The 26,385-nt window shown below is 38.2% G+C and overlaps 1 protein-coding gene across 2 annotated transcripts; it reads left to right on the forward strand.

The window, feature by feature from the left end:
* The first annotated feature begins 3,500 nt into the window (after positions 1-3,500).
* On the forward strand, positions 3,501-25,766 carry kcnip1b (Kv channel interacting protein 1 b). Of its 2 annotated transcripts, XM_063894248.1 has the most exons (9): positions 3,501-3,815; positions 3,999-4,327; positions 21,928-22,052; positions 22,838-22,907; positions 22,997-23,067; positions 23,174-23,281; positions 23,360-23,464; positions 23,769-23,831; positions 24,432-25,766. In XM_063894248.1, exons 2-9 carry the CDS (start codon positions 4,240-4,242, stop codon positions 24,477-24,479), a joined length of 678 nt encoding a protein of 225 aa, XP_063750318.1. In that variant the 5' UTR covers positions 3,501-3,815; positions 3,999-4,239; the 3' UTR covers positions 24,480-25,766. The 2 variants fall into 2 exon arrangements, with proteins under 2 accessions (XP_063750318.1, XP_063750319.1); XM_063894249.1 differs by lacking the exons at positions 3,501-3,815; positions 3,999-4,327 and adding an exon at positions 16,037-16,411.
* Positions 25,767-26,385: the final 619 nt, after the last annotated feature.

Below are 26,385 nucleotides of genomic sequence, written 5' to 3' on the forward strand. Positions count from 1 at the left end.
GTACTTATTTCCACATGTAGCAATCAACATTACACTTACAAAACTCATTATTCTCCCAAGAAGAAGACCCACAGTGTTTGAGGTTGAGCTTATTTTGTATTGCATTGTAGGTCTGTATGCGTTTTGGTTTGTGGGTGTAGTAATAAGCAGCTGTTGGCTAAGATATCTCAGCTTCTTGTGCTCCCACTGTGCTTGTCACTTCTCATCCATCTATGTGCAGAATCTCCACTCTACAGACCAAGAAGCGATTTAAGTATGAACATGCTCAGTGCGGGGGCTCGGGGGGCTTAGCAACCCAAAGTGTAGGAGGTGATGCGGTGCTGCTGCCTGCAACCAGCATGAGTTTGCACAGTCAGCAAAACTTGGCCTTAGGATATGGAAACTCAAGGGCTTTATGTACCAAGATAATGCAAATTAATTATGTCTAAAAGCAAGCAAGTCAATATCATTGAAAGTGTATTACTCAAACATCTCATTTTTACTCTTGTTTGTTCTATTCAAGGAGATGGTTTCACTATGGCAACAATTTACCCCCCAAGGTATTATTTAATAACTTGTTTTTATGAGTACCTCCATATCACCATGGACACTGGTATTTTTTATGTAATTGAAAATGCTCTTCTCTTCCTCTGCACCTCCGTTCAGCTTTTCTAGAGGTGTAGCTCTCAGGGTATTGCTGCCAACCTGATTTGAAAGTTTAACACATCACGTAAAACAGTCAGTCCCAGAAACATGTTTTTAAGGGATGTTAAATGTGTGTGTGGGTGGCACATGTAACCATTGTATTAAATGCTACATGATATGGCTTACACAGGCTCTTGGTCATGCTTGTGATGAGGGGCTTCATTCCTTGACAATGCCAGAGAGAGAAGAGATCAGAAGCTTGAGACATGAAACCAGTGAGTCATTTGTTTTGACATCACTACTCCTGCTAATGCTCTCCAGGGGGTAGGCATGCTTACAGTGGGTGAGCAAATGAGCAGCGGGTAGTTTTTTTAGGTTAAAGAGGCCCTATTATGCATTATTATGTAGTGGGTTTTAGGTTTTTGTGCATGTAAACGGTTTGCAAAGGCTTGAATCCCCAGGTTCCCTCCAGATTGAGTTTCTTTCTCACACACTACCCCCCCCCCCCGCCCCCCCCCCCACCTACACTGCCTCCATTGCACCCCTTTGTTTACTTCTTCAACATAATGACATCACTATGTAACAGTCGCATTATAAGCTACCACTCCAACATCTTGAACCTGATAGGCGAAGGGGCGGGACATCTCTAAGCGGTTTACCAATCACAAAAGAGCCGGATATCTCAAGGATTGTTTCGTTTTCAGGTTTGTTAGTGATTGTTACTTTATGTTTCAGCTCCACTACATACATGCACTCCAGCTTTGAAATACAATGCATTGTTAAAGCTCAAACCAAAAGCTTAGTGATGTCCAGCCCCTTACCCTATCACGTGCACACTTGTTGGATTGCTAGCCAATAAAACTGCGAGTGTTACATTGTCATGTCACTATGTTACGGAAGAAAGCAAAGGAGTCCAATGGAGGCGTTTTAGGCAAGGGGTCGGGGGTGGTGTGGGAGAGAAACTCTCTCAGGAGTGAACTTCGGGATTTTAGCCTTTGCAGAACATTTACATGCACAGAAACCTATATAGCACACTAAAGGGAAGGACACTCTCCAAAAAGCATAATAGGTCCCCTTTAAAAAAAAAATTAAAACCTAGCCGCTGCCATTCTCATTTTTTAACCCGCCCACTCACTGTAACCATATCTGCCCCCTGGAGACCATTAGCAGGCGTAGCGATGTCAAAAAACACATGACTCACTGGTTTCATGTCTGCGTTCTTCTGATCTCTTCTCTCCATGGCACTGTCAAGGAATTTAGCCCTTCATCACAAGCATGACCAAGAGTCTGAACCATTTCATGTAGCATTTAATCAAATGGGTACATATGCCACCCACACACATGATTAACATCCCCTAAAAACATGGCAAGGCATTTAAGGTAGGGGATGAGGTAGTGGGCGAGAAAATCCTTGTGGAGGGAACTTTGGAATTTTAGCCCTTGCAGACCATTTACATGCACCAAAACCTATATAACGCGCTACAGCAAAAGGGGAACCCCCCATACTACCAATATCCCACTCTCTTTATGACACAGTGGCTAGCTGCGTTGTTATTTTTACTCCTCCTTTCTGTGAGTAAAGTGCTCCTCTCCTGGGATCCACACAGGACTGTGCGAACAAACCATCTCAAGTCACGGAAGCTAAGGTCTTCCCTTTGACGTTTATTTTTTCTTCAATTGTATGTGTGACATTTAGGATGGAGTAGGGCAGTGACCTTCTGAAATACGACGGTGGCTGTGAATGTGAGGAGAAAAAAATAATAATTTATAAGCATTAAATATAGACAAGGCAGAGGATGACTGGGGGGGAAATAGAAGGAGGAAGCAGTGCGTCATGCTCTCCTCAAGCATTTACCCACTTCAGTGGAGTGAAAAACAGAACCAGCAGACTGCAAGCTTACATAACCTTTGTCAGAGTAACTTTGGGATGGAGTAGACGGTGTGTTTATGGGCGACTGCTTGCATTAATATGATAATTTGGCACAGAGCTGTTTGTTCTGTTTCAGCAATGATAGCTCTCAGTTTAGGGGAGTGCCTGTTCACACACAATAGTGACAGAAATGTGTTTTCTGTTTTAAAATTGTGCCTATACATATGACTTAGCATATCAATACATATTGATGATAGTGATTCATATTATTGTTGTAGGCAACTTTTTCCCCCCTTGTTCCACAGGGGGATTTTTTATATATTTTTTTTTTTAAAGCCATTTTGTTGCTTTTGCTAATAAAAAAAATGTTTTACTCTTTATTTTAGGGGAAAAAAATAAAGATGTATTATTATTTATTTTACGTTTTTATTATTATGTTGATTTAAAAAAATGTCCCTTTCAATATTGCAATTGCAACTATAGCACACTAGTATTTTCTGACACCAAACATACTTAAAATGTGTTATAATCTGCTTTTATCACTGCACATTGTTTATTATGTATTAAAGAAATGGGCCACATAAGTGCTAGCAACGTGTTTTTTTTTTTACTTTTTTACAATACATACTTTGAGGTGTAGTTCTTTTTTCTCCAAGAGGACCATTTCTCAAAAAATGTACAGTGAAGCCCTAAATGTGTAAACCAGACGTATCAAGATTTGACAATATTTGTTGTAAGAACACAGTAAAATGCTGCAAATCATGTTGTAATAGTCCTTTAAAAAACTAAATATTTCCCACAGGATTCTGCGTGTTAGCCTTAATCCATAACCAACATAACGTTTGTTTACATCTTAAAAGAAAAACAATGGAAGAACAAACAGCATTCGCCAAAATGAGAGTGAGGAGGCACAACTCAGAAGGAGGGAGGGAGGGAGTATAGACGAGGGAGGGAGGGTACAGTGGCGGCTTCTCTCTGCAGCACAGATCTGCTGAGAGCACCAGAAGCGAAGCAACTCCACAGACCACAGCCGCAGGGCTCCCACTGCAGCTCCGAAGGAAAACCTCACACAGAAACGTACACTGGAGGAAAATCTGCTACCTCACCAGACAGAAGACAAGACAAAAAGGAGCAGAAGGAAAGAGTGATCAGAGTAGATGGAGAGAAGAGTTTGACCTGCTCCTTTTTATTGGAAGAAAAGAACTTTCAGGGCACACCACTTTCCCCACATTCTACTTTCGGCGTCTGTTTAATAATTTAACTTCTGCCTCATTTTGCTGCGTGGAACACATTTTTGCTTTTCGAATAGTTTGACATACAGGTTTGCATTTTTATTTCCCATCAGTATTTCTTTATCTTATGCTGATGGAAAGAGTTTCTAATTGACCTGCGTGATATAGTTCAGTTAACAAGTACTCAGGTGTAACTGCATGGAAGAGAATACACATTTTTAAGCTATACTACAAGCTTGATTTTACATTTAAATTATTAATTTGTTTCATAGTTTTTTCTTCTCAAGGATCCCCTCAAAGGACCTGAGGATGTCGCATCACAAAAACTACTGAAGCAGATTCTTCTCTGCAAAAAGGATCGCTCCCCACGCTACAGCAATATCTCCCGAAAGGACACTGTGGGGACACTTTCAAGCTCAAACCCTCTTTTTCTTTAGATATATCAGAGGAAACAGTGGTTCTCTGGTGAAGCCTCTTTGCCCCGTCGGCCCCCGTCTCCACATCAGCCTCGGGATGGCTGGGTGCACCAGCCGCTGCAGGCAGGGGGTGCTCAAACTGATCCAGTCCCTTCAGAGGCTCGTCTCAGGAGGCCTCTCTAAAGGTATGGAGGTATTATTCTACTCTTATTCTTTTGCAGTGACTTTAATTTTTCACCTAAATGTGCAAGTTTATTACTTTTTTTGCATTTGCATAGAAACAATGTGTTTTTTTAGATGGTTACACGCAAAATCTCTACTGTAAGTGTGTAAATGTGTTTAAATCCACCAGATACCAACTCCAACAGATACTTACTTATTTTAAGTCAATAACTGATTATAACACCTTCAATTCAAGCCGTAGTTTATTTCCCCCGTAATTTTTTATTAGCGTCGCACAATTGATTTCTATTTGTTGGCAAAGATTTTGATATTCTGGTATTCTGGTTTCCTTTCCTCTTCAGTGACAAGCAAATACTGTAGCCATTTAATTGGCCTACAACACACACTTCTTTTCAGTGTCCATGTTGTTTTAAACAATTAAAGTTAGTGAACGCACCAAACTAGGAAAAACTACTTTCTAACTTTAGTTAATCTCTCTCTGAGTGACATTCTAGTTCCTAGATGCAGTTGTGCTCGATGTATGATGTGAGAATACGACATAAGTCCGTCCTTAATTTTGTCAATAAGAGCTTTTGGTGCCAGTCAGAGAAGATTTCTGTAACCGGGCATTTGTTGAGTTTTGGACACAGAAGTGGTACACCATTCTCATGTCGTGATCAGATGAGCGATACAGAGAAATCGATTTTGTGTCTATTTTGTATGCTATTTGTACTTTTCCTTTGGTGAAATACTCTATATGTTGACATTCAGGGCTTTTGAAACTGTAATGAAACAGTCTAAGAAATATAATTCACTCTACAGTTGAACCAATCAAAATTCCCCAATCCCTGCACACACTGAGGCCATAACTTTTAATAAGACGTCATGAGTAGAACTTCATTTGAAGCTAAAATAGATTGTAAACCATCATTGCACATCATTTTGCATCACTGTTAGAAAAACTGCTATGATTTGACGTGTATAAGAAAAAGGTTTGTTGGGTTTTACGTCTGCGTACACCATGGAGAGCAGAAAGTGGAGGCCATGTGCGTCACCCATAAGGGCAACAGTTGCGGTGCACTATCGACCTTGTCTTGTTGTTTGTGTTAAAAGCACTGGCTCTCACTCTCCTCACCACCTCCATCATCGTCTAATCCAAAATTACTTTTTGCCAGAACAACAAAATAGCAATTGCTGAGTCACCAAGTCAGAGTGCAGCTGCCAGGTCAGCTGGTAACACACTGTGGTCTGATATACATTTAAAATTGAATCTACTATACTATATATACACTCTCTCTGGGCCATTACCGTACGAGTCTCCATGCTTATTTCCAATATGTTGATAGTCTTACTATGACTGCTTTTCAAGCATACTGCGAGGAAGATGAGGCAAGCATTATAAATATTAATGAGTGCTTATCTTATAATTATACAGTACTAATAGATTATAATGCATTATTAAAGCAGGCAATGTACACTGCCCAGCCAAAAAAAAAGGTCACCAGCCTGTAGGGGCAGTGCTATGGTCTAGGGTTGCTGCAGTTGGTCTGGTCTAGGTTCAGCAACGTTATGTGCCCAAAGAATGAGGTCAGCTGACTACCTGAATATACTGAAAGACCAGGTTTTTTTCTTCCCTGATGGCACGGGCATGTTCCAAGATGACAATGCCAGGATCCATCGGGCTCAAATTGTGAAAGAGTGGTTCAGGGAGCATGAGACATCATTTTCACACATGGATTGGCCCCCACAAAGTCCAGACCTGAACCCGATGGAGAATCTTTGGGATGTGCTGGAGAACACTTTGCGCAGTGCTCCGAATCTCCCGTCATCAATACAAGATCTTGGCGAAAAATGAATGCAAGACAGAAATAAATGTTGTGACTTTGCAGAAGCTTGTGGAAACGATGCCACAGCGAATACGTGCCGTAATCAAAGCTAAAGGCGGTCCAACGAATATTAGAGTGTGTGACCTTTTTTTCAGCCAGGCAGTGTATGTTACCTTTTATTGTGGTCTTTTTTTATTTTGCATTTTCATCAATTAGCAAGCTCCTTGGAATAACTGAAGTTAGGGGCCAATATATGTTATAATCTTTCATCTTTCTGAGGCAGTTGCTTCAATTTCTGTTAAATCTGCTACCTTTATCCAGTCTCACAGACTCTAGTTGGCCTTTTCTCCTAAAATAAATCCAAACTCAAAAATATTTAAAGTTTTTTCACATGTTTAAGGTGTTGCTGATTTTAACTAAAAGTAAAGTTGTAGCATTATCAAGGAGAAAGTAAACCTTTAATGAGAACTTGTAAAAAACTTGCAGAGACTGAAACCGTGCTTTCTAAAAGAGGTGGCTTTGTCAGCTTCTGTGCTATTCTAGAAATAATCCAGCCTAATTATTTTGCCGCTTGGGTTAACAATGTAGGTCGTGTGATGGAGCCACATATCTGTAGAGTCTAAAAACTGAGAGACTGCGGACTATCCTGTCTTTAACATGTGAACAATTCCCAACCTACTTTGTAAGGAGCTAACCCTTAAATAACAGGACTGTTTAACGATGTAAAGTAAATAAAGAGGGGGGATTTGGAGCCCAGATACTGGCCTGTGTTTAGTGCAGCATAAGAGCTAAGGAGCTTGAAAGCTATTGCAGCATGCCAAAAACAATACTAACTTAATAGCAAAAATTCCAGGATGCGTGTTATCTGGCCCTCCGCACCCTCAAAGCGTGAGCTGCTGATGAATTGAAGTGTGAAATCTATCGACCATGTAGTCCCCTGACATTGTGCCTCTGGGCTTGTTTTCTTCTTTTCCTAAAAGGTTATTTATGCACGCTAAGGTGCACACTGGCCTTCTGTAACTTAAGGTTAAGATGCTGCTGCATTGGGCAGCACTGGGGCCATGTATTCTTTTGAATCCCATAATTAATATCAATGAGTCTCTGGATTAGATACTTGCTCACAATTTTCAATATAATGGGAGAAATTATAGACGTTGTTTTTCCTATCCCTCCACATTGTGTTATGTATGTGATACTAAGTGTAAATGATATAATGTGTTATCAACTAGCTTTCTTTAAGGTGGGCGCACAAACAGATTGCATCACATATGTTCCTGTTATTGGGTCCATAAATATATATATATATTTTAAACTATAACATAAGGGAAAACATATCCATGTGGTTAAGAATTCCAGAAATTTAATTTCAATAACTATAAACTTGAATAACTAACAGATGCCTTATACTGTATGTATATGTGAATGGGACCATCGTTCACTGAATGGTAATCCCCTTATTGTTCACGTTTGCAGCACTAGCGGTGAAACACCATGCTGTATTTAAGAAGCCTTTTGAAACTATTTGTTTACCAAACTTGTGTTTTTAAAATCTTTACTGTGTTATTAAATAAATTAAGAAGTAAGCTTATTTTCTCATAGACTCTATACAATTGGTCTTTTTTTTCCAACCAGTCTGGTCGCCCCCTGCTGGATATTAGTGAGGATCCAATTTATGGGATTATCATTATTATTATTTAACATATATTTTGATTATATTCTCAACCAAAAAAGGACCAAAGCTAATTTCCCATGATGCGCGATTTTCTCTTTTTGCTCACCACGAGGTTGGGCCCACAGCCATGCGGTAGAACTTTTAAGTTTTTCTTTGGTTACCTCCCCTTGCTTGCAACTGTCATGTAGTTGTCGAAGCGGTTACTAAGTCCAAAATGAAACAATTTCAACAATAGAAACAAATGACAACGTCAACGCAGAGCGCTTTTACCGATTGTCATGTAAATGCAGTTTACGACCTCCATTTACTGGGTAATGTTTGTAAAACCCTCATGTAAAATGTGTTTAATTAAAACAACACAATGATCTTTCTAGGCTTAAAGCACTTCAATGCTCTTTTTATTTCCTGTCGTTGTGGTTGCATTTCTCTGCACACTTCAGTCATTATCACGTCTCAGAGCATCATCTCTGCTTTGCATATCTATCATATGCATGGGAGAAGGCACACATGAAAATATGCACACACATGCATAATCCGTTTCACACACGCGATCATGTCATGTAGTCTGAAAAACCCTTATCTCCTTTTGCGGTTTGTTAAACACATTTGCCTTTACACACTTATACAGATAGTGATATGAACCGTTAACTCTGCCCGCTCACCTTTCAAATTCTGTACTCACAAATTCAGCAGCATGTACATTCAGTTTTAGACCTTTAAACATGGCAAGCTTAAGTGTCAGAGTTCAGACTGGTTGTTGATATGCCTTGTTCATGCAGAACAACACTTCAGTCATCTACGGTTTGTTAATGTTATTTTTTTCCTCGCTATATATATATATATATATATATATATATATATATATTATGTAACAAATTGATAGCAAATGAACAACTTCTGAGTATTGAGTTGTGGAAATTGCCAGAATAACCACAGAATTGTCACTTGCCAACTAGCATTGAGACTATTCCCCTAGTATTGAAGATATGTGAGGGATTGCTGTCCCAGTGCACGTAGATCCAGTTTGGGGTTAGTGAACGCAGCCCCAGTCCTGACTCCTCCCCCAATTCCCAAATCAGGGTCAGATTATATATGACATCTGTTGGCTTTGCTTTTCCTCTATGAAGAAAGGGAAAGATGGAGGTAGATCAGTGTAAAGGAAGAATAAAATTGGTGGAAATTAAAAGACATTTCTAGTTACAGGGATGATAGTGAAAACAAAATAGAAATCCTCTTGGCGGGCTGAGAGCAAAGACCTTCTCAATGTTGCTGACATTGAAAGAAGTTTATTCAAATTGGAATTAGATGGTTACCCAGTCTCATGTTCCCCACTTAATAGAAGAGTTCCAGTAAAGGGTGCTGTTGATGGAGTACAGTATGAGGTCGATGCTAATAGATTCATGAGTTGTACACAGTCACAGTTGTTCAGGATGAGTGATGCTTTTCCATTTGGAAAATGTCCCTGACAAAGTATTCTTGGACCTTATCATTTACCCATTAAGTGCTTTTGTTCCCAAGTACCACACTCTGGTCAACTGAAGTTTAATCCTGCACCATTCAGCCAACGTTAGATTTGTTCTCTGAAAGGCTTGGACATTTATTCTACAATTGTGTTGTCGTAATGCAGTTTTATAAGACGAGATTGCATGTAGAAAAGAAAAAAGATATGTCATTTTTATAAGGAATTTCTTGCATAGCGCCATCCATTAGAAAATCAAGTCAGTACAATTTCTGTGCTTCAGTTCTTCAAGACCTTAGAAATGCCCTCTCCCTTTTTGTTCTGAAGCGATATATAATAGCTTAAAAAATGAAAAAAACTTTTAAATATTATCTTGTTGCGATTCTTTTTTAACTTTAAATAAAATAAATATAATTTTAAAATCATTATCAATTATTTCTATGACAAAATGTATCACTGTTTAATTGGATTTTACAAATGTGAGTTTGTTGGTCACACCCATATTCCAGTTGTACAAATTTCCTGGGTTACTATTCCCACAGTAATGTTGTGGGTCTTCCATCTCCTTCACCCAATCAAACGTAATCCCTTCACTCCCATCCTTGCCACATTATGATGAATCAAAGATCATAACTGAATATCAAAGTCTTATTATTGTACTTAAATCCAGTTTAGAGATACTGGCTTGTTATGCCTCCCTTGACAGTACCTCTGGTAATGCAGTACTATAAACTTCTAAAGGAACCATTAAAACACATTGACCAGTATTTTATGGTGGCTAATCTTGAATTTAAAATTTTGAATTTAGCAGTAAATATTTTTCTAATACTTACAGTATATAGGCCGTCTACTTTATGACTCTTCACTATTTTCTCCATGCTACTATTGAATATAGCTTTGGATTTTAGTTCCCAGGTTATAAAGTGGCTTGAAATTAATTTTTAATTATTTTGCTGTCTTTTATACATAAATATGTATCCCCGGTGTGTAAGGAGACTCACAAAGTGTCAGAAAATACAACCCTCTCTCTTTTCCTCCTTACACACAACTCTAAAAACGGGGGTACAAACGAGCTTAACCAGATTTGCTTCAAACTTGATGTCTTATCGGAAATGTGGGCTAGCTTTACATTGAACTCCTGGCAACGTCTCGCCCACGTCCCCACGTCCCAACCTATCGTCCCCCATATACAGTCACGAGCTCAATCCCTCCCACAGCTGTGTCTCTGTGTATTCAGCAGGATGTCTGCAGGAGGTATTTAGAGTTGTATAATATAATGGCACTGTTCTAGCAGTAAACACTGAAGAAAGTCAAGTTTTGAGTTCTATTAGAAACAATGCGCAAGGTGTTTTGGAAGTAATATGGTCTGTGTTTACATTAGCAAGCATTACTATCACTGATATGGAGAGAATATGTGTAAAGAGCCGGATATAAAAGGCACTGTCCTTGTGATCCAGAATCAGTACTTTTGTAACAGGGCTGAAATAGAGGGGAATAAGGCATGCTACAACGGGTGATCTGTTTGGTATTTTGAGCAAAACACTTCAGAGACATGTTTTGTATAAATGTGGCCTTATAATTTATTGTCCAAATATGGTATAATATGGGACCTTTAGCAAGATCCATAATTAGATTTTTTTTTTTTTACTTCATTACACAAGGGCTGCTCCCTCTTGGCCATTTAGACGACTAATTGGTCGATTTCTTCATGCGGTATGACTTATTTCTAAGAAACTTTTTGGAGCATATCTCTGGAAAACACAAGCTTTGAAGTAGTGTTTTTGCATGATCTGTCTAAGAAATGTACGAATATAACCAAGAAAGACTAAGAATGATTTAAGTTAAGGGCAGCCCGACTTGAGTCATTTCAAGCTCTTCTTTATATTTTCGTTTGTGCCTGGTCCAGTACTCTTGTAGGAAACGTAGGAGTGTAGCAGGAGCAGAACCAACCCCCCCCCCCCCCCCCCCCCCCCCCGCGCTGCACCTGTCCCTTGCTATTACAAGTCACATGTGTCCTCTAAGTGCACAACCTTGCAGCAAGAGTCCCTTCATCCCCCACTGTGGTGACAGATTCTGAAATACGGCCACGGTACTCTCATATCTCTACGACGACCACAATATACATGTATGGCTGATTAATGCAGAATGTCACTGCATTTTTGATCCGTTCTCCCCCGGAAAACTCTTTCTATTCCTTTTCGTCTCATTCTTTTCCTGGTGCTGTTAAAGCAGTGGATTGGAGCTGACAGTGTGTGTCTTTGTTTTTAATTTTTAACCTCACCTCGCTACACACTTTTATGTAACCGTCTTCTTTAAGATGTATTTTTGTCTCAATCCTCCTCCGTGTTTTTGGCTCTCCATGTTCATTCTCTCCAGCCCCCCTATCTGATATTTACATACAGAATCCTTTTTTATCCCAGATCAGAAATAATAATTGCAGATGACAGTATTGAAATGGATGTGTGGGGTGTAGTTTTGCAGTAGGATACTACAGGTTCTGCTACAGTACTTGCCCCTATGTTATAATTATGTACATTTATGCTGATATTGTGTTTAATCAAGAGCTAAATGAGATTGCAATGGTGCCCCAAGCTGGTGATAGCGCCAATAAATATTGCACGATGTTGCCACCTGTTGGTAAAAGAGTAAAACCACAACATAACAGAAAATGTACCAAAGCTGCTCTCTACTGGCCTCCTAAAACATCAACATTTAACAGAGAAGTTGTGACTGTCTATGGGAACCCATCTATTTCATCACAGAGACACCATCAGAAGTCATATCGAGAAATATTACTGTTGAATAATAGTGTAGAAAATAAAAGGACTACAATCTCCCTATATATCTTTGTAATATTAAATTGAATTTATTTTTCTCTTTTATAAAAAAACATAAATGCAATCGTTTGCATGTATATAATTAATGAAATGCTTACTTCTTACCATTTCAAATAACCAAATGATCACTGGTTCATGTTCTTATACCTAATTATTAATTAAGGAAGCTGATTTAATAAAATAGACAGTTTTTGTCTTTGATTCTCAAAATATTACGACTTTTACGGACATGTTTTGAATGTGGAGAAGGTTTTTAACATCAGTAAAAATCTTGCTGAAACACATGAGCAATTAAAGTGTAGGGGTTTAAATTAGTTAAAAGTAAATGAATGTATCCTTCATACAAGATGCTAGATGCACAGAAGGGACGAGTAAAGCATACCTACATATGTGCTGATTCAGGGATAACATAAATGAGAAATGTTAATCTACAGAAGAATAAATATGTTAAGCTATACAGAATACGTGAGTGTCTTAATGCACATCACTGTACTGTATGCCATTACTTTTTCATGTTAAAGGGGCCTCTTGAGCTCATTTTCAGGTTCATATTTGTATTTTGTACCTTCAGAAAGGTCTTTATTTTTCTCATACTGCCTGTGCTGCAGCACCTCTTTTCACCCTCTGTCTGAAACCAAAGCCCAGTCTGCTCTGATTGGTTAGATGTCCGGCTCTGTTGTGATTAGTCAACCAATTAGAGATGTCTCGCCCCTTAGCCTATCACTTACAGTGTGTTGAATCAGTGGCCAATAGAAGCGCAAGTGTTACATAGTGATGTCACTCTGTTATAGTAGTAAACAGTTTGCAGACCATTTACATGCACAACAACCTATATAACACACTACAGGAAAGGGACAACCCCAGAAGGCACAATAGGGCCCCTTTAAGAATTGTCCCGTGGTGGCTGTATTGTGTCTTTTAAACATAAATAAAAACATTTCGTATCTTAAGATGTTATATTAATTCATCGGACTGTAAAAAATCAATTGTTTGAATGCTTAACATTAGATTAACTATTATAAGGGACACAAATCGGCAAAGGATAAGAGGAAAATATTGGTTAAAGCCTCATAAAAACCTTTTCTTCAGGGCCTTTAGCACGGTTTCCTCCCTGTTGGTGCATTGACTTTTGTGGATGAAGAACTGCTTAAAGGATAATGGGGAGACTATGAGGTCAGACTGCGGTGCTGTGTCATGTTCAGAGGGTTACGGTGCAGGAAGGTAGTTCCACACGCAAACATCTGTCATGGGGATATCAAATGGAAACCTTTCTGAATCCTTAGTTCTCCTTCTGTTATTGTTTGTATGTGTGTCAGGAGGCTCATTACTACTTTTTAATGTGATCAGGTGATGGGAAAGATTGTTCAAAACATCTATGGCATCAGTCGTCATTTTTATTAATGCTTCCACTATCAGAGGCCAGTTTTCCAGGAGGTAAAAGTAATACATATTTAATAGAAAAATGCAGAGAATCTTTTTTATGTTATGGTTATGGTATTTAAATGGATAAAAGAAAAGGCATTAGCCTTGTATATTTATCAGAAGTACGCATTAAGAACATGTAGAAGACCATTGATTTTTCAAAACCTTTTTTTCCGAAGCCCACACAAAGAAAGAGGTGAGGCAGAAAGAGCATTTGCATTTCTAATCTGCAGTCTGTGGAATATTTAAACAGACATTTACATTTCCTGTGTTAAAGTACGTTATACTGTACACTAGACACCAATGGACTCCATGCAGGAAAATATATAAGATGCCTTCTAGATATTATTCGTTCTTATTTTGTTATTTCTCATTGTTTTCTGGATTCATCAAATATTTCATTTGTTTTGCTTTTCTCTTGGAATAGTCCATAAATGATTTGTCCAATGGAAGGAAATACAAGTTGTATTGTTAACTCTTTTTGAGTAATGCATTGGCTTAGAAAATACCAATGGTCAATCAATCTCAATTAAGACCCTTGAAGGAAGATATTGCGTTAGATTAGTTTCTTGCTCAAATATTGATATTGATTGTGCACCTGTATAAACATTTAACAGTGGATTATCTTTAATGTCTGGTAACTGACTTGACAGACCTGGATGGATGTGAGCTTTGTTCAAACAAACAATGAAGGGCTTCCAGGTCTTGTCGAGGGATATATTGGCATCTGTAAGTAAAACTCTGTTCTTATTCAGCTTGATGTGCTTCTGTTTAAATACTATGAGACATCTAGCTTAAAGTGTTAAAAGGATCGACCATGCGTGCAAACCATTTGAAGCACATAATGACATTTTCAGTTGTGTCTGGTAACATTTTTATCGAGTGATTGCATAATTTTGTCTGAATAGAGCCTTGCACTGCAGTAAACCATGCCTCGCATAGAAGAAGAATAGTGGACTATGTTGAGGATATGGTTCCACTGTTTTTGGCAGGCCTATGTCCTGTTTCCAAATGGGTTTCAGGTGGATGGTTGGGTTAGGGTTACAGGAATCAATGGAGCCATAAATTATAAAGGTGGAGCATTTCAGGGTTAGACATAAATAGAAGCCTTTTTAACATTACCGCAATTTTACTGAACGTCTTGTGTTTTTTTGCGGGATTCTATCTATGCTAATAATAAACGGCCGCACCCCCATCATTTAAAATCAAGTGGGATTCATCTTACAGTACAAGTGTTTAAGAAGTGATGGTTAAAAAAACGTTGGTGCACCTAGAGTTTTTTTCCCTTAACATAGACTTAAGAGAGAATAAAAGAGAAATTGAAGACATCAAACGTAATGTTTTTTTGTCTTCTCATCTTCATCTGAACTCCGTTTAGAATCACTGCCCCTATATGTCAGACTCTTAAACACACAAAGACATGTTTAACCTCATTAGCTGCGTGCACCAGAGTGAATAATATTGTTTAAGTAGCAAAAGCACTTACAGTATAAGAAACACTTACTTTAGTCTCCAACAACCCTGTTGGATTTTAATGCTCAGCACTTGTAGGGAACTGAACATGACTTATTCCCACTGCTTTCCTTCCTCCAATGCACACAGTCTCATCCTCCTCAATTAAAGCTGCTTCATGAATATTAATTGATAGCATTTAACACTCTAATGTTCTTGCTTATACTGAAGTAAAAAGAAAATACTAACTCTCTGCATTCAAAATAGAGAAGAACAAGTCCAGCAGCGTTTCATTAGTGAATTAACAAACACACACAAGTGGGCAGCATCACAGCCAACATACTGTATAGCTACATGCTCATTATAGTTCATGCCATGCGTCACAGAGCAGAGCCCTCTCAGAGTATTATTAGACTAAAGTGATCATTAACCACCCGATTGTATTTGTCTGTATGCGCATTTATATGCAAATAAAGAGAGATAAAAGTAAGATGTTTTATTTTCCCTTAATTATATGTTTATTTTATTAGTATTATTTTAGTTTTCTACACATTGTTTTATACGATATTTTCATATGCCATATTTCATTTTTTTCTGTTATATATTTATTTTTGTTGTACTTTCACTATTACTCTCTTTTCTTTAATTTCAATTTTGTATTTAGATATTTCTTGCTGTACATACTTTAATACTATTTTTTATATTTTATATTCATATTTCTTGTACATATTATTTACAATTCTTCATATTAGATTATTGCATTCTATTGTATTTTTCTCCTGTTTTACATTTATTATTTTTTCAATGTTTGCTTTTTATTTCTCTAACAGTTTATGTTATGCAACCATTCACCAAGGCAATTTCCTTATATTTTAAAATTGACTTGGCAATAAATCAGATACTAATTCCTATCAAATTTAAAATGCAATGCCTGTGAAGAACAAGGATCCATCACCTTGAAAGGCATGTCCTTCACCTGCTACCATTCACTTGTCAGTCGGTAGAGTTATTACTGCATCGGTTACCAGCGCTCCATAACAACATGAGGGCATGAGGAGGCAGCGAGCCAGAAATAGGGGGGGAAAAGGCTGACAGATGAGAAGAATCAGACACAGAAGGGAGGGAGTGGCGCAGAAAGGCGGGAGCAGCTCGTGTGAGTGTTTGGAAGCAGAAATCCAAGAGAATCTGCTGAAAGGAGAGATCCTGCCCTCTGAGTCAGATCTAAAGGCAGTGAGAGGATTCAACAGGGGGGCAAAGCCTCTTTAAGATTCACTGCCGTGGAGGCAGACCGGAAAAACAACAGGCTGACCTAAATCGTGAAACAAATCGAGGATTATCACTCTGTGGGTTGTTTGACCAGGCTGGTTTCCACGGCGACAACATGGGCGCAGTGGTGGGCACTTTGACCATGCAAACCAAGCAGAGGAGACCATCCAGAGGTACGTAAACAACACTCAGGAAAAGATGGAGAGAAGACAAACGAGCAACAGAAAGCGTGACTAAACTGAGGAAAAATAGCAGAGAACATTTGGACGAATTATTCCCTTTGATTTTCTACATGTTGCACATTTAGCATAAGCAATAACTTATGTTTGCCATATTTGTGTGGAGAAAATCAGTATAAATGAATGAAGGTAAACAGCTGCATTTGCCAAATGTTACTTAAAGTAAAGTAAAAAACATGTATTAATCAAATTGAAGCATTCTTTTATTTACTATAGTTTGGGAAAAGAAAATAAGCTTGGTAGCTACTGTATGTTTAAAATATGAATTAAGAATATTCTCTAAGGAAGTGGTGGAAGAATTGTAAGGGATAAAGCAGTGAGCGGGGATCGGAATAAAGCCGTGGTGTGAGGAGAGATTACAGTTTCAACGAGATAGTCACATGTCCTTGAAAAACAACTAGAGAGCAGCATCCCTGCCCCTCACTCGTTGACTGTGTGAGTTTTGTGCGGATCTGAGTGAAAGAGAGAGAGGGAGACGGTTCAGGAGTGAGCATGTGAATTAACAGGCGGCTCACATATCATACTTCTCCCTAGCCTTATGCTTGAGATGCTCGTTGTCATGGAGACTGGGTTGTAGGGGCAGGGGAGGAGAGCGTGAATGATACTCAAGCCAAGATGAATGATGAATTTATAGCAGCGTGAAACAGAGATAAAATACACAAACCGGTAAACAGAGCAATTAATCTCTGACGCCAGGCGCAATACCACACAAGATTGGTGGTACTTGCTGTTTGTATTAACATTTATATGATATCCTTATTCGGTCCTTGTTTTGATAAATCTGTTGAACAAAATGGCGAGAAAAAATGCCCAGAGGTCATCCTGTTTTTTGTCTCACTCCATTAGAGAGTGTGTTGCGTAGCCAGCTGTGTAGAAGTACATGAGATCAGACGAGACAAGATAACACTTTATTGATTCTGCATGAGAGAAAATGTATCACAGAAACAGGGAGAGGTAGGTCTACACGTAAAAATAAGTATGAGTCAGAAAGCTATAGTATACAACACAAAACTGTAAAGCACACAGTGTATTTCCAAAAGCAGCCAAAGTCTTTTTCAAACACGCAGGTACTTCTGTCTTGAGTATCTGCTGTTTGTGTCACTGGCAAACTAGTGGACTGTATTCTACAATATATGACACCAGTATGGTGAAAACTAATGTGGTACTCTGGTTTTTCAGGAAACACAACACAAAGAAAAATAACTTCATAGACCGAATATTCGAAGCAACAGCTGCTATACCATGACATGAATGTAAGAAAAATATAATTCAAACAAAAAACAAAGGTTAACTTGAGTGTCTAAGTCTTACTCATTGCCCCTTTGAATGCTTTTTTAGTCAAGAGTTTGAAGAGAATATTAGGACCAACTCTTATGTATGTTTCTTAAACAGCTACCAGCCAGCATGATAATTAAATAAGCTTAGCTTATCAAAATGAAAAAAATCAGCGGGTAACGGGTAAGCTAGCCTGGCTTTGTCCACAAGGAAAATTACCCTTGGCAGCGTCTTTAAATCTCACTTTCTAAAATCGTATCTCCTTTGTCTCATTTGTATCAAAATTAAAGTGCAAAAGGGATTTATTGTGGTGTTAATGTGCCTGACTAAGTGTTGGCTAAGGGAAGCAACATCCTGGAGTTTTGTCATCAGTCTGAGGGACTCCAGGAAGGACATGGGTTATACAAACAATATGTACCATTTTAATAAGTTAGCTTAAAAGCTGCTGGCAGGTGGACTTTGGACAGAGCCAAGCTAGCTGTTTCCCACTGTTTACAATTTGGTCCGCTAAGCTAAGCTAACCAGCTTGTGGCTGTAGCATTATATTTACCGTACAGACAAGAGTTACATTGACTTTCTCATCTAAGCCTCAGCTAGAAAGCTAGCTTTCCAGGCCTTCACAATGTAAACTACAAAGGCACAACGGATCCAACATATTGTGTACAATCTAAGCTACACTTGTAGCACCTTCACAACCAGGTACTCAGATTGGTGGTGTGTGTAAACACTACTGTCCTACAGCAGCTGCAGCAGGTGGCATAACAGTATGACAGAGCTGCAGCTTGTCTATAAAGTCACCATCTGGCACAAACCTATTATTATCTCCATCACTTGACTGTGTAACACTTTATTCCCACTACATGCTGATGAAAGTTTGTGTGCAGAACAGCTGTTGCGCCATTTATATCAAGACCTCTGCCTTGCATTGCTACAGTACAAGCATCCTCACTAGAGTGTCTGCAGCATTTCTCTGCCTGAATCTTGTAAGAGTATATCCCATACAGTATGTAGCATTATGTTGGTGTTAATCTGATCATTCTTTCATTTATTTGGATTTGGATTGAACTCAATAAGAGTTACTAAACCCCAAAGCTGTAGCAGTTACTAGTTAACATAGTACTTTCTGCTCTGCAGGTAGCCTGGTAGCTTAAATTTCATCCTCAAAGGGTTTGATGTGTCCGGAGTAGCAATCTACTGCAGATGTGTACCTGTAATCCAAGCAGATACTACATAAGTATTTTGTGTCCATTTGGGAGTATAACCCTTAAATATCTTCACAGATATCTGCTGCATATAAATGCCAATATGGTAGGTAATGGCCAATAAATTGGTATCTGGTTTCTTTTTTTTTTTAGTATTATGACCTATCATGTTTTGAGTGGGTTTTGGTTGTGTGCAGACAAACAATTTGTGTGGAGAGTAAAATAAACGGCATTAGTCTGGGGATGATTAAGCTCCTTAACTGAAAAATAATTGGTGTGTATTGCCACTATTTGTGAAACAATCCAGAGGTATGCGTCATCTCTCAACAATATTCTCTCATCTGAATGAGTTATTTGTACTGTACGCACTAATACCTCTGGATGTCTCTTTATCCTGGCTACACTGCGACATCCGAAATATTGGCCCTTTCCCCCAGAAGCTTATCGTTATCAGACCAACAGTTGATGGCCCCCTTAATTTGCCAGTAATCCCCAAAATTCAAAAAATTCAAGTCAATTTCCCTTTTCTCATCTTGCTTAAGATCAATCATCTAGTGTTGGCTTTTATCAAATCCTGTGTTTTTTTATGTCCACTGTACATAGCGTGATCCTATTCTCCAATGTGTTATTCTCTTTCTCTCACCTTTTATCTTCACACTCTGTCACCGCCTTCTTTCTCTTTTCCCATTGCTCCATTCCAATCAACACTTCTCCACATTTCCTTTTCTCGCCCTTGTTTTCATTTCATCTGTTTCTGATCACACTATGGCGTTTGCAGGAAAGCGTTAGGGAATATTTTCTAGTCATAAGTCTGAGGGACTCCAGGAAGGACACGGGTTATACAAACAATATGTACCATTTTAATAAGTTAGCTTAAAAGCTGCTGGCAGGTGGACTTTGGACAGAGCTAACCTTTGACACAGTTCATAATTGTTGTTGCCAGTTTCTGACCGAGCACAAGCTACCATGAGATAGTTCATTGTTTAAGGACATCTAGAAGCCCTTCTGAAAAATGTTGATTGTCCATTTGGAACTAGTTAATACCTCATATTGTAGGAGAGATCTTCAGAATTGGTCGGGCAACCGCTCTGTCAACTCGTGGCTGCATCAAATGTCTTGTCAATTCTCTGGCCGTTAACTTCATAATAAACCTTCAGTGTTAGCCATCAAAGTTCCGGCTCCAGTGTCTCTCTGAGTTTCGTCTCCATTGCTCCAGAAGTGTCCATCACAGAAAGCAAATGCAAGTGTTGTCTAGTGGTGACAGGCTTTACTCACAAGGAAGATGAATGTTCAAACTGTGTTTGACAAATTTTTTTAATCAGTCATTCTAGTATATTACGTATTACCTCATCATTTCCGTCTATCCACATGACAACAAAAGCCAAGGAGATCACAACACAAGCTGAGCGGAAGACGGAGGGATTCAGAGGAAGCTTTACATAAACACATACTGTATGTTCAGCTGATAACTCAAAGTAAATATTCCACACTAGTTCAGCATCAGTGTCTATTTGATAAAAGTGGCATCAAAATATGCCAGAATAGGCCAATGACACAAATTGAGACCCCCCAAACACCTAATATGCAGCATAAGTGCTATTCATCTGTCTCTATTGTTTAGCTGTAAGTTGTCGAGTGTTGGATATATCAGCTATAGAGATGTCTGTCATCTGTCAAATATAATGGAACTGGATGGCATTGAATCAAAGTTCCAAATATATACATTTGAGAAACTCAACAAAAGTATTGTTTTATGCTTTGAGAACAAGCCAAGTTATATCTAGTTTCATAATATTCCAGAGAAGACAGACCCATGCCTGCACTGCAGCACCTCTTTTCACCCTCTGTCTGAAGCCACAGTCCGGTCTGCTCTGATTGGTTAGCTAAGTCTTGTTTGATCTCATAAACACAACATTCAGTAAGGATTGAAACTAAGATCTAATAAATAAAGATGATTCAAAGATCCAAGACGAAGCAATTATTCTAGCAAATGCAGCTATCTAGAGCTCATTTAGCACTTAGCATCACAAACAGTTAATGCTATGGGAATTGCTAATAGCAGATGACCATAGGATATTTGTTATCAAATTCAAATAAGAATCTCTCCTCTGACAGATGATACATGATACTAGATTCAGTTTCAGCGTGAGAATTAATCTTGACACCACTGCTAAGTGGGTTGAAAAGCGTGAGTGATCGCCACTATCTAAAAATCCATCATCATATATTCATCTCAAGCTCTTTTCCTTAAAAGCTACCAAGAGCTCAAACCAAGTGATGCTGATACAGCGACCAAGCTTGTTTATGTGTGCATTGGTCATGTTTCTTAATGGAAATTGGTGAGATCTGATGGGGTTTTGAGTTGTGTGTTGAAATTACTCATCGAAGGATATGTCACTTGGACTTCTCAAAAGCACAAATATGTTGCTGGTGTCACAGGGACCAGTTGGGATATAAATGTAAATAAGATAATGTGTAAATACTGTGCCGGTGAATGCAATAAAAACTTCCCGAGAGCTGTTTTCGCTCTGATGTTTACTCATGTTTGAGAACTTGTTTGGCTTGTGTCCAATGCCGGATGCTGGGATGTTGGTTTTGCCCTGTAGCTGGAGACGAGATCTCCTTACATCATTAGCCACCATCCATCCTCACAGTACCCAGTACTGAGCACAATAATAAACCCTTCAAGGAGATCTATTTGTCAGACGCATGTATTTTTATCCCACCAAATCCATTCCTCTCTTTTTTTTACCTCATTGTGATCCTCTTCCAGCTTCCCCTGCAAGTGCGGTTTTTTTTTGTTGCTGTCCTATCAAATTTGTATTTCTTTCCTGCCACCCTCAAATTCTTAAGATTTGCTGACTTGTCTCTTTAGGGTGTATTACAGGAAAAGTATTGTCAGACAGGGATTGCAGAAGTCTTGCCGTGATTCTGTATGATAAACGTATGTTGTTTTATCTTTTCTCGCTGTAGATAAAACAGATGATGAGCTCGAGATGACGACGGTGTGTTACAGGCCAGAGGGTCTTGCCCAGTTGGAGGCGCAGACAAACTTCAGCAAACAGGAGCTGCAGATCCTCTATCGTGGCTTCAAGAACGTAAATACACACACTCTGGTTTTAATATTACAATACCTTAGTGAATTCAAGAAACTTCCCATTTCAAAAATGTAGATTACCCTGATAAGAAAACATATATGTTTTTACTTGACAGAAGGCCTAGAGGGTCTACATATATACAAATGGTTTGATTGCTATAGTATTAAAGTCCACACGAGATATCGATCTACTGAGATTGCAGTGCAAACACATCTGTTAAGGTTTGTAGCTGAGTTCAATTTGCCCTTTTTTCAGAGTAGGAGGGATAAAAAAATATTTTTAATAATTTATAGAAATGCTTATTTTGCCGAAATGAATAAAATAAAATATGCTGGTGGAGGTAAATAAAACCTGTAAAATATGTGTTCCTTCCAATAATTGTTGAGATATTTCAATAGACATTGTCACCCACTGAGCCATAATGCTAGCATGGGGAAGTTATTTTTCCTAACTGCAGTGGATTTATCTAAAACTAAAAGAGATTACATGTTACATTACATTTCATTTAACTGATCTTTATCCAAAGCGACTTACATCAGTGCAATAAAGAATCAAACTCTGGATAACCAGGAGAGTGCAGATATATATACAGATAGGTGCTTGTGAATTTGTTACAAGGCCTAAGCTACTGTAACTCTATTCTACTCAAATGTACAAGATACTCCTGGGTCAAATGTGATGAGGTCATGATTCATGCCTCCACACTGCTGCTTATTTCTTCCAACAGGTAAAATCATATTGATGTCATTGAGCAGATTAATTAATTCATGTTTTTCTTTCCTCAGGAGTGTCCAAGTGGGGTTGTCAATGAGGAAACATTCAAACACATTTACGCACAGTTCTTCCCTCATGGAGGTAAAGTGCAATCAAATCTCCTTCATTGCTCTGAGAAGTGTTTTCGCAGCATGAGACCGCTCACATTGTTCAGTTTTTCTGTGTTTCAGATGCAAGCATGTACGCACATTATCTCTTCAATGCTTTTGACACTACCAACAATGGCTCCATTAAGTTCAAGGTGAGACGTCCTCCTTTGTAGTTGCATTTTGTGTCAAATATGAATCATTCCTTTGCTTCCGTGATGCTTTCACAATCTGACTTGTCTTGTTTTCCATTGCTATCAGGACTTTGTAATGGGGTTGTCTATACTGCTGCGGGGAACGCTGAGAGAAAAGCTTGAGTGGACGTTTCATCTTTACGACATTAACAAAGACGGATACATAAACAGAGAGGTGAGGTCGTGCTCTAAATGTGTGTACAGTGTTTGATATGAAGTCAGTTATCACAATTTGAATCTTCTCTGTTTTCAGGAAATGACAGAGATTGTGAGGGCCATTTATGACATGATGGGGAAGTTCACTTACCCTGCACTAAAGGGAGACGTCCCGCAGCAGCATGTGGACGCCTTTTTCCGGGTTAATAAGTCTTATTTTTAATAAATAAGATCAACAAAAGTCAAAAGTGTCTTTAGTTACATCCCTGTAGCTTCTAAAATAATCCTCTTAGTTTTATTGAAACACTTTAGAAGTTTATGTTGGATAAAGCTTATACATATTTATGTCATTAGCACCTTTATATAATATTCTCTGTTTGGTATTCATTACTGTGAACATGTTTCTGTTGTTACTATTCAATGAGTTAACATTTCCTTCAACAAGGTAATTAATAAGTATGAGGCTGATTTGCATTATATTACAATTATATTGTGTTTTTCCACAGAAAATGGATAAAAACAAAGATGGAGTGGTGACTTTGGAGGAGTTTATTATAGCCTGCCAGGAGGTATGTACTCTTCTCTTCTACATCTGAAATATCTGTGAAATAATAAGAAATACATTTAAAAAGTTGTTCCTGCTTATATTTGTTACATGTCCGTAAAAATAGGTTTTAGATTTGAGCCCGGAGTTTCTTTTTGGAACTTTGGGAAATATTACATAACATTTATTCGATGAGTAAAAAGCATGGACTGTATTGTAAAAAGACAATTATTTAGGTCAAACTTAAACGTTTTTTCTCACTTGCCTCTTTGGGCTTCCATAGCATTTACTTTTACATTTCAATCAAATCAAGATAAAAAGGATAATACAATTACAAGAAAATAATTTAAAAACACGTAAAGTCAAATACAAATTAAAAATAAATTGAGATAGAGCACAACAAAAAGACAATAAAATATAATATTCTCTTAATATTCTCAATGCAAATTAACTGGAATAATCTAATCCTCAGCATGTCCCTACAAGACTTGATGTGTTTTGAAGAAGTGATGTTATAACCGGAGGTTGCTGTCATCATGCAGCCTATACATCAAATACAAGGAGTCAGTACATTGCCAGTTAATTGCATCATTCCGCCCTGACTACTTGTGCTTCCTCTTTGTAGGACGAAACCATGATGAGCTCCATGCAGCTGTTTGAGAACGTCATGTAGAACAAGGAAAATGATGATGAAGACAAAAATTAAATGCGAGGGATTGGTGTGAGTGCATGTGTGTGGATGCAAAAGTGCAATACATCCAGTTTCTCCTCCTCCTCTTCTTCCTCCTGTGTTATCCAGCTGTGCTCTGGATACATTCAGACCCCTACCCCCACAACAAAATAAAAGAAAGGACTGGACTGGAATGCGTTTAACCTTCCTGCTGAGTTTCCCCACACAACACAAAGAGACTGATGCGACAGACATTGCTCTCAGTCCTTGTCTTGAAGATTGTCCTGTTACCGATAAAGATGCTCCTACATTACAAGGCTGCTTCCAACCAGCAAAGAGCTATTGTTTAACCAGCACAACTTTTTTTGCCAAAAAAGAGGATATTTTTTTGCCAAAAATATAATTGCATGCTTTTGCAAGAGGTTTAGATTTTTCACCCAAAAGATTTATTATGGGAATTTGGCCATAAAGACTTCCATATGTATCTAATGCATCGCTGTGACTCCTGTTTCTTTGTGTCGACCCGGCTGCTGCTTGCCTGCTGAGTCCGTCTGATGCTTGTTGTAAAGTCTCTCTAAAGTCAGTGAATTTGGAAACATTACATTTCATGGGTCTGATATGTTGCGTGCCTGTCTTGATGTCTAAGACGGACCTTAGGTATTAGTGAAAAAAAAGAGAAATCTAATCATTCTTTTATATTTTCACCTGCTGCTCTGCTTGTTGTGGTCAAATCAGTGTTGTCAAAAAGTTTGGTGAATTATGTGCATAAATTGGTATTTTCATCAGGCTTTATGATCATCAAACCAATCGATTTGATTTGCACAGGTGACAGGTCAAGGTTCAACATAATGCAGTGAAATATTTGTATGGTAAAAAAAAGTATGATTTCGCTAATAGGTGTGTTACCACACGTTAATTATATACCTTTGAGGGGGAAAAAAACTCCTTTTATGTGTACACGTACTCAGCCAGTAAAGCTGAGGTTGAAGCTGATAGGCCATTCTAATATAATCTTGCAGGGAAATTATATTGAATGTCAGCTTTTTGGAATGTGATGTTTTGATGACACTTAGGACGGCTTTGTCTGTATTGAACATCTGGCTCTGCCTCCTCCACCCAAACCACCCCTGTGATGTCACGCCGACAGACACAGACAGACTGCAGGTGTCAGTGGAGCAGCGGTTTTCTGTACAGTATATCAGTGTGACATCGCAGCCTCTGGTTTCTGATATCTTCGTGTGGAACGGTTATTAAATCTCACAAACAGAAAAATTCATTCAAGCCATAGAAATAAACATGTAAATTCTTAAATTGACTAATGTTTTACTTTACAGTTGTCTCTGTTTCTGTGTCTTTACTGCAGGACTATAGTAGTAGTTTTTTTTATAGTATTCCTACACTGTTTAGATATTTTATAGTCAATTAATAATAATAAGAATAATAATAACAACTATAAAACATCGATACGAAAAAATAAAGAAGATTATCAAAATAAAACAAGTTAAATATTTAGAGTGATACACAAAAAAACATTTTTAGGTTACGGACCAATGTGCATAATGTGTTCTTTTACTTTTGGTCCTTTAAGTATATTTTGATTCCAATACTTTTGTACTTTTACTTGAGTAACATTTTAAATGCAGGACTTTTACTTGTAACAGAGTATTAATGCACTCTAGTACTTTTACCTTTGCTTAAGTACTCTACAAGCAGAGATGGGAGAAGTACTTAGATGTTGTACAAATACTCAAGTGTAGGAATACTATTTTACTAGTAAAAGTCCTGCATTCAAAATGTTACTTGAGGTAAAGTTAAAAAAAACATCAAAATATACTGTAGTACTGAAAATACTTTACTTTAACACTAAGACTGGCCCAGATTGATTATAATTATTGATGCATTAAGGTGT

This window comes from Eleginops maclovinus, chromosome 11 (genome assembly GCF_036324505.1).
Source record: "Eleginops maclovinus isolate JMC-PN-2008 ecotype Puerto Natales chromosome 11, JC_Emac_rtc_rv5, whole genome shotgun sequence".
NCBI classification, from domain to species: domain Eukaryota; kingdom Metazoa; phylum Chordata; class Actinopteri; order Perciformes; family Eleginopidae; genus Eleginops; species Eleginops maclovinus.

Excerpts from the sequence above, each read along its gene's own strand:
- kcnip1b (XM_063894248.1), top strand. The coding sequence starts at position 4,240 with ATGGCTGGGTGCACCAGCCGCTGCAGGCAGGGGGTGCTCAAACTGATC. Across the intron at positions 23,282-23,359 it reads ACGGATACATAAACAGAGAG|GAAATGACAGAGATTGTGAG; the intron begins GTGAGGTCGTGC and ends CTCTGTTTTCAG. Across the intron at positions 23,832-24,431 it reads TTATTATAGCCTGCCAGGAG|GACGAAACCATGATGAGCTC; the intron begins GTATGTACTCTT and ends TCCTCTTTGTAG.